The sequence below is a fragment of the Corvus moneduloides genome, chromosome 17, assembly GCF_009650955.1.
Source record: "Corvus moneduloides isolate bCorMon1 chromosome 17, bCorMon1.pri, whole genome shotgun sequence".
In the NCBI taxonomy this organism is placed as follows: Eukaryota; Metazoa; Chordata; class Aves; order Passeriformes; family Corvidae; genus Corvus; species Corvus moneduloides.
The window spans coordinates 7347726-7355925 of record NC_045492.1 but is presented as its reverse complement, the minus strand read 5'-3'; the positions used below and the strand labels follow the sequence as shown (position 1 = coordinate 7355925).

At 51.7% G+C, this 8200-nt stretch overlaps 1 protein-coding gene across 3 annotated transcripts; it reads left to right on the top strand.

Moving 5' to 3' along the window:
- Positions 1-335: 335 nt before the first annotated feature.
- On the top strand, positions 336-8200 carry LOC116452723 (BPI fold-containing family B member 4-like). Of its 3 annotated transcripts, none has more exons than XM_032127390.1 (12): positions 336-586; positions 2270-2378; positions 2664-2858; positions 2944-3349; positions 3783-3887; positions 4359-4505; positions 4805-4868; positions 5490-5550; positions 6182-6273; positions 6368-6410; positions 7097-7152; positions 7320-8200. In XM_032127390.1, the coding sequence occupies exons 1-11, from the start codon at positions 548-550 to the stop codon at positions 7126-7128; spliced, it is 1293 nt and encodes a 430-aa protein (XP_031983281.1). In that variant the 5' UTR covers positions 336-547; the 3' UTR covers positions 7129-7152; positions 7320-8200. The 3 variants fall into 3 exon arrangements, with proteins under 3 accessions (XP_031983281.1, XP_031983282.1, XP_031983283.1); XM_032127391.1 differs by having other exon boundaries at positions 337-586; positions 2664-2849; XM_032127392.1 differs by lacking the exon at positions 2664-2858 and having other exon boundaries at positions 338-586.

Sequence of the window (8200 nt, the reverse complement as noted above, 5' to 3'; positions counted from 1 at the left end):
GATTTTTCTGTCATCTTTGATGTTACTTTTCCTTTCCTCTCTGTATTTATTTCCCTGTTTTATCTGTTGTCTCTCAAGTCTCCTTTAAACTGTGGAGATCTTTCTTGGATGCACAACCAGCTCCTGCTTGCCTCTGGGGCACAGGCAGTTTTCTAAGAGCAGACGGTGTGCCACAAACCCACACACTCTTTCATTTGTTTTGCAATTTGTGATGTTTCTGTATGCAATTAACTCATTGGGAGGTAACTGCTCACCTCTCACTGTCCTTGGACTCATTCTGCTCCATACGATGGTGCCGAGCTGTCCTGAAGCAACCCTGGGACTCTCCCCAGAGCTGGTGGGCACCACAGCCAGAGTGAGGGGTGAGCTGCTGGGCTGGCTGGGTGCTGCTGGCCACAGCCCAGCCCTGCAAGGTGTGGTGGTCAGGGTCAGGCTGGTGCAGGGGTCACACTTCACAGCCCGTGAAAGGGAATTGTCCCTGCTCCATCCTTTCCTTGGCTTTCCTCATTCCTGCAGCTCGGGTATATAAAAGCAGCTGCCAGCAGCCATGACCATGGAAGCTCCACCTCGACATCAAAGGGTCCAGGTAAGTGGCACTGAGGGACCGTGGCCACTGTGCTGGCTCCATCAGGCGACCTACAGCACAGTGTAACCCGGCTTGGAAAGCAGGGATTTTAATGATGCTTTCCTTTGATTTTTGTAGCTGCATTTAATCATTTATGAAAATTAATTTTTAAAGCTAGCAGAGCTCTTGCTTGTTAAATTCCACGTTCATTCCTGTTGTTGTTAAGTTTGTGATAATGACTAAGCTGGCAGAAAGAACTGGGAGTTTTTTCGTGATCTTGGTGACCAGAATTCAGAGCAATTTTCAGCTCTCCAGACCTCATCTCGGTTAGTGTAAAATAAGTGTTTATCTGCAAAGCCAGACATGCTTTTCTGCATGTGCAAGATGCTCGGCTCACTGAAATGTGTGTGACCGAGGAGCAGCACCCTGGTAGATATTGTTAATAACTGCAGAGATAGGTGCCTGCTTGGTCACGTATTCTCTCTAAGAGCTCCTCTAAGAGCCCCGACATCCATTTTGGTACCCTTTTGCAATGCTGCACACGTCTTTCAGAGCCCCTCCAACAAATCCCACTGATTTTATTTGACACGATTTTCAATAGAAGCTGCTCGAGCCTCTCTCCTTCTCCCCTGTTCAATAATCGCAGCTACAGGAGCTGTGCATCATTACGTGCTGATCAAAGGGAAAATGTAAAAGACAGTCGAGTGAATTAAAGTCTAATTTAATTGTGCCGAGAACTGTCATAGAGGGATTTTTTAAAAGTATCTGGAAGAGATAAAGAAGTTGTTCAGTCTGACCTAAATAATGTTATTTCTCAGTGCTGAAGCTCTGCAATCCGCACCCTGTACATTGTTTTTCTCGGGAGGGACAAGCTGAGCTGTCTGTCCAGGACACGGACTGTCCAGGAAAGTGCTCCTAGAGCTGGAACCCCTAGCAGTGCTGCAGAGAGACCATTTTCTCATTTCTTTGCAAACACCTTTCCATGCATAAACAAACATTCCCCAGCCTGCGTTGTCACCCCTAGAGGCCCAGCTTGGGCAGGAACAGAAGGTCCTTGAAGGTACTTTCTTTTGGCCGGGGGCAGATCAAACAGAGGGAAAACGAACTCTTTTCACAGCTTGAGTGGAACAAGATGAGAAAAACAAACAACCTGCCCACGGGAAAGTGAGTCTGATTCTGGCTGTGCTTTGAGCTTTAATAATACAGGGTGCTCTTCACAGCAGGCAGAAGGACATGACTGTGACACTCATCATTTTTTATTTGGCTGTGCTCCTGTGAGCGTTCCTCTTTCAGGGCCATTTCAGAGTGGTTGGAAGCCATCTGTCTCTCTCAGTACAAGGTCCTCCTGCCTCACCTCCATCCCTCTTCTTCTCTTAAAATGGCATTTTCACTTCCCTGCAGCGTCAGACACCCAGCTCTGCAGTGGGGGAGGCCAGTCAGGCATGGAGACATAGATGGCTCCAGAGCAGTGTGGCACTGGGCTTCAGCTGCTCCCTCTTCTGCTTCCCAGAAGTGGGAAAAGGGTGCTGCAGGTCTGGGCTGACATCCTGGTACGAGGGGGATGGTGTCTGGAGGCTGCATGTCCAGGAAGAATCTCCCCACACCCCAGGGCCGTGCACATGAAGGATGGAGAGCTGGACCAGTACCCAGGCTGTCGATACCAATGTGGAGCTGGTGCTCAGGCTGATGTGGGTCTTTCCACAGGTGCTGTGTCAGGACATGCCACCCTTCTGGTATGTCATCTTTCTTGGGGGCCTCCTTCCCCCCTCCCAGGGTCTCCTCAACCTGCTGAACCCAGCACAACCTAGCAGTGGTGAGTTCAGATATTTTCTGTGTTTCCAAGGCAGAGTCATGGCACAGTCCTGTGATATTTTGGGCTCATGGCATGTCCCTCTGCTCATCAGGGAGCTGCCTCCTGGGGAGCTGCCTCCTGGCAGGCCCATCTCCATGGGGAACCCAACTTTGTTCAAGGATGCTCAGGGGTCCCTGTGAGAACTCACCAGCAGAGCACCCTAACGTGGCCAAACCAATCTTTCCTGTCAATGAAATCCTTCCAAGAGTGGAATTCCAATCAGTAACTGGGACTCCTTTGGTGCAGGTCTGCTTGGCACTGGTCTTACGGGCGGAAAAAGTGGATTGCCTGGCATAGGTGCTCTTGGTGGAGGTGGGCTGCTTGGCACTGGCCTCCTGGGAAAAGGAAGTCCAAGTGGAGCAGAAAGTGGAGGTCTCCTTGGTGTAGGAAATGAGCCCAGCGGAGGTAGGGTCCTTGGCACAGGCCTCCTAGGTGAGGAAGGTCCGCTTAGCATAGGGGAGGGTTGGGAGAGGAGGGTTGCTGGGTGGTGAAGGACAAGAGAGTAACAGAGTTCTGGCTGTTGCAGGAGAACAACCTGGCAGCAATGGGCTGCTCAGCACAGGCATCCTTGGTGGGAAAGGCCTTGGAACAGGCCTCCTTGGTGGAGAAGGACTTGGCACTGGTATCCTTGGTGGGAAAGGCCTTGGAACAGGCCTCCTTGGTGGAGAAGGACTTGGCACTGGTATCCTTGGTGGGGAAGGACTTGGCAATGGTCTCCTCAGCAATGGTCTCCTTGGCAATGGTCTCCTTGGCAATAACAGCCTTCTTGGAGAGACAGGTCTGCTTGGCACAGGGCTGCTTGGAAAAGGAGGTCTCCTAGGCAATGGAAGTCTGCTTGGACTCAATGGTCTTCTGAGTGAAGCAGGAGGACTTCTGGGTGCAGGAGGACTGTTGGGTGGTGGAGCCTCCCAGAAGATGACACGCTACGCCTGGTGAGTCAGAAGCTCCGTGGTGGGGCTCACTGCAGGGTGACCCATAATGTCCAGGGGATCAGACCTTCCCTCTCATACAAACCACCAGTCCTGGGCTCGCAGCTCACATAAGGATCTGCAACAGGGGAAATTCCAACGAGAAATGGGAAAAGTCTTGCCTGTGGGAGTGGTGTGACACAGCCATGGGCAACACAGGAGGTGGGGGAATGTCCACCCATGGAGATGGCTGAGACTCAGGAGGACATAGCCTTGAGAAACCTGACCATGCTTTGAGATTGGCTGTTTGTGGAGCGAGAGTTGGTCCTTCCCCACCTTCACTTTTACCTGGGAATATCCACAGGTCAAATGATGAGCAGGAAGAGATGGGGCTGTAGGATCTGCTCCTGCTGATCCTGCCATCTCAAGGTGGGTTTGCCTCGGTGTTAACCCCCAGGTTGAAGGTATTGAACCTTGAGAACGCCCGAGTGTCATGGAAGGTCCTTCGTGGGACTGAGCTTGTGCTGAACCTGTACTCAAAGCTGGTGCTCCGCTTTCCAGGGTGAGCGAGGCTGGGGAGCGGGGCCACGGGGACCTGAGGGCACTGGGGAGGATGGGACACTCCTGGGGGCTCGACAAACACCCCCAAACACTGAGCAAGAGGCTGGTGAGGAAAGCTCTGGGCTGTGCTGCTGACTCTCTCTGGAACCATTTCCAGCTGTCCTCGTTCCACAGACACTCGCCATCTGTGGAAGTGTTCAAAAAACATGTGGATATGGTGCTTGAGGCCGTGGTTTAGTGAACATGGCGGTGGTGCTGGGTTGATGATTGGACTTCTTGATCTTAGAGGTCTTTTCCAACCTGAACAATTCTGTGGTTCTGTGATCTGCTACAGGACCAGGAGCCTGAGAGAAGTCCCAAAACTGAAGCACTGTCCCAGCCGAGGCCATGCTTGCGGTTCCACCACAGGCACCGCTCTCCTGTGCTGCTTCGGCTTCCTCCATAACCCTCCACGCCACTTCCTTTTTTTCAGGATTTTTCAGTTTCTGAGTGGCTCCTCGGTAGAAGCAAACATCACATCACACATTGCCCTGACCCAGGACTCCCCCGGTGACCTCAAGTTGGTGCTTAAGGATTGCAACCACCTCCTTGGTGGTTTCAGCGTCAACCTGCGGAAAGGGTGAGCTCCTGCAAGTTGGCAGTGGGGCAGAACTTCAGTCTCAAATCTGGGCATGGATTGACATCATAAAAAGCAGACTTTGCGATTCAGATAACAAAGTCCTGAGCATCTGCAATTCCTGGTGAAGCCTGGGGGAGCTGTGGGCTTGCGGCATCTCTTAACATCGGAGGAGAAGAGGGGGCTCCTCTACAGAGTAGCTCAGTTTTGAGCCGTGCAGAGGAGCTCAGTTTTGTCTTGATGTCAAGCCCTGGGTTTTGACAACTTCCCTGGTAATTCTTGTCTGTCTTTTTCCTCCTCAGCTTCCTCACCAATCTGGTGAGCAGCTTGCTGAACAAGTCTCTTAAGTCCCTTGTCCCTGCGCTGGTGAGTGTCTGAAGATTCTTTGCTGTGAAGCTGCATTTCAGCTCCAATCAGTGCTCCTGCCAGAACTGCCTGGCAGATTTACACACACACACACACGCACGCGCGCAGAATCACAGAACAGTTTGGATTGGAAAGGACCTCAAAGGTTAGTTAGTTCCAATCCCCCTGTCGTTGGCAGGGACAATATACATACAACCCATATATATATATATATTTGTGCATGCACAGATACATGCCTGCAGCCCATAAGTGAGTTACACAAAATTGCTTGATCTTCCTTACAGTCAGAATTTATTTGTTAGGAGTAATTTCAATTCCATCACATGAGGTTACGGGGTAATTTATACTTAGCTGCTCCCTGTGGGGGTGAGAAGAAGCAATGGCCCCATTTAGAGCAAAGGGGGCCTTTAGAGGATCTTTTACCTTGTTCGGTAGAACATTTTTAGAAGGGAGCTGAACGAATCATATAGCTCTTTTTCCATGGAAGAACTATGCCCTAGGATGAAATCAGGATGATTGTCCCATCCTGATTTAAATCTGTGAAACTCGAGCGGTGCCGGGGAACGCGCTGCTGCAGCCACGCTGTTCTCACTAAGACTGTGCCACTTGTTGCCATTGCAGCTCTGCCCCTTAGTGAACGTCTGGGTCAGCATCATCAACATTAATCTGCAATTCCTCAACCGTAAGTCGTTAAATTTTCTTTTCCCTATTAAGTTTTAGAGTCACACTTGGGGTTTGTGTTTCTGGCCACCTCCACGGGCAGTGGGTATCCCCAGGAGAGCTGGAGCTGTGGGAGCAGGGGTCTCTCTGCCTGGAGCAGGAGCAGCTTTTCTCCGCTGGCAAAGCTGCTGTGGGTGGCAAGGTCCTGGCTCACCACCACTGCCAGACACCACAGCCCTGCTCTTCTTATGGGTATTTTCCTAACCAGAGCTAGACCCAAGCTGCTGCCAGGAGTTGGCTATGCCAGGACCCCCAGGTGCAGCCCCACAGAGCCAGAGGGTTTCCCCTCCCCAGCTCTGTTCATGTCAAACCTCGCACACAATTGCTGCTTCACTGAAAGCAGAACGGTCCCCCTCAACATTTCCCTTGTGATGGGATCTGCACCTGGGAGCTCCGGGGCAGCAGCTTTCATGGGAACCTTTGAACTCCATGGAGTTTGAGATCTATAGGAAGGACAAAGGGTTTTCCTCCTTGCTGGGCAGTACAATGCTCTCCCGGCCTCTGCCAGATGCTACGGGTGGGCACAGGCTCCAGCAGGCTCAGTGACCCACAGCTAGCGCTGCCCAGCCCTCATGGCCTCTCCCTCTCCCCAGGTGTGATCTCCTTTGGGCTTCTGGGGAAAATCTACTCTGCTCTCTCCAAGCTGCCAGTGACAGCCGGGCACTATGTGGAGCTGGATCTGCAGGTACAGCCATGTCCCATCCTGTGTTCCATCCCATGTCCCCACACTGATGCCTTCCCTCCACATTCACATGCTCTAACATCCTGGTTCTTTGCAGAATTCCCCATTTCCAAGCACCTTCATTGACTGGCTCCTTCAGAGTAAGTTTGGACCCAGTGCTGCTGGGGATCTCCACTGGTGTCTGTGAGCCAGAATGGGGCAGCTGCAATGGGGGACACAGTCCTGGGTTGGGGCCAAGAGTGGGGAGGGTTCTCATGGCTCTGGGATGCAGCCAGAGCTGCCAGGTGCTGTGCCTGGAGCACTTGTACCTCACAGGGCACAGCAGTGCTGGGGGTGGTTGGGGTCCCTGGTCCTCAGAGATGGCCCCCAGCTCAGGTGTGAGTACCTTTGTCCCTGTGCAGTGGCAGGTCTGGAATACAGTAGCAAGTCTGTGCACTCCTACTTACGCCCTGCACAGCCCCGGAAAAGTCACTTCACCTCTTATAAAAGGATTTAATAATATTTGCTTAATAAGAGTGAATAATGGTTCTCAGGATGCTGCGAGGATTAATTAATATTTGCAGAGGTGATTGGAAGAACTTTCAGCTTCATATGCATGGAAAGTTAATATATAAGGAAGGTAAGGAAGAGTTGGAAGTCTTCCCAGCTTCCCCAGAGCTGTATTCCTGAGGGCACTAAATCATCTCTGCCCGTAAAACTGGGGGCTCTCAGGCCACTGCTGCATCAGGAACCACCGAGCCCAGTCCCGTGGTGGGGGATACCAGGGGACTGTCAGGCTCTGGGGACCCGGGAAGGGATTGCACTGACCTGGGTGTCTCTCCCCCAGCCGCAGGTGTCGATCCCGGGATCAATCCATAGGCGCGGGGCTGGCAGCACCCTGGGGTAAGGAGGATTTGCTGGCTGGGGTCCTGGCTCAGAGCTCTGCTGCCAATTGTGCCGGTGCCAGTACCTGAGCTGGGTGAGAAGAGTCCTGACCTTGCTACCTGGTAGTGGGAGGTGACACGGGTAGCACAGGGCTGCCTAAAACCTCAACTCTGCTATCCCTCCAGGTCCCCCTGCAGGCGATTCCCAAGGAGGAGGAGGGAAGGGAGAAAAACAACTCAGTAGGTGGAGAATAGACATGAAAATGGAGAAACCCAACCAAGAAAACACTCTTTCTTCTGCTCTACGTTTCAGCCTTCTCAGATTTTGGTGTCTCTGTCCAGCCTAGAGTTATCTGTGCCAACGGTAATCTGTGCCAATGATAATCTGTGCCAATGGTGAGCTATGTCAATAATTAGCCATGTTGATAATTAGCCATGTCGATGATCAGCCATATTGATGACACTGTGGAGCCCCAGGTCTTGCCTGTGTCTCTCCTGGCTGTCATGGCCACAAACCACTCGTTATGGCACTCACTGATGAAGGGATGACGTTGACCCCCTGGCTCTTCCTCAGGCCCACCCCAGCTGCGCTTGGACTGGGGTTTAGGCCAGGTAATGGCTCAGCACAGAGGGGACATTCCAGGTGCTGGAAGCAGACAGTCAGGCAGGGGTTTGGTCCCCTCAGGAATTTCATGAGTTTGCACCAACTGCACAAAACCTTCTGAGAAGGGAAGAGAGAAAAGGGACGAATGCAATGAGCTGTAAACACTTTGTCTTTGCTCTCCTTCTGCTTCTTGATTGGCTTACCATTTCAAAAGGGAATTCTGCTGTTTTCAGTGATTTCATACTGTTAAAAAGAGGCAAAAAAGCCCCCAGCCTAATCCAGGTGCACACTCAGCCAATTTGTTCCCAAACAGCGATGCTTTGAACTGATCAGAGTGAACGCTATCCTGCCTTGTAATCTCCAAGTGGATTTGGATGTGCTGCATTGTGGGTGAGGTGGATTTGAGGCAGATTCACACCCTTCTTTTTCTCCTTACAATAAAAATGATTTTTCTTCATCTGCA

Excerpts from the sequence above, each read along its gene's own strand:
- LOC116452723 (XM_032127390.1), top strand. The coding sequence starts at position 548 with ATGACCATGGAAGCTCCACCTCGACATCAAAGGGTCCAG. Across the intron at positions 3,888-4,358 it reads CTGGTGCTCCGCTTTCCAGG|GATTTTTCAGTTTCTGAGTG; the intron begins GTGAGCGAGGCT and ends CCTTTTTTTCAG. Across the intron at positions 4,506-4,804 it reads AGCGTCAACCTGCGGAAAGG|CTTCCTCACCAATCTGGTGA; the intron begins GTGAGCTCCTGC and ends TTTCCTCCTCAG.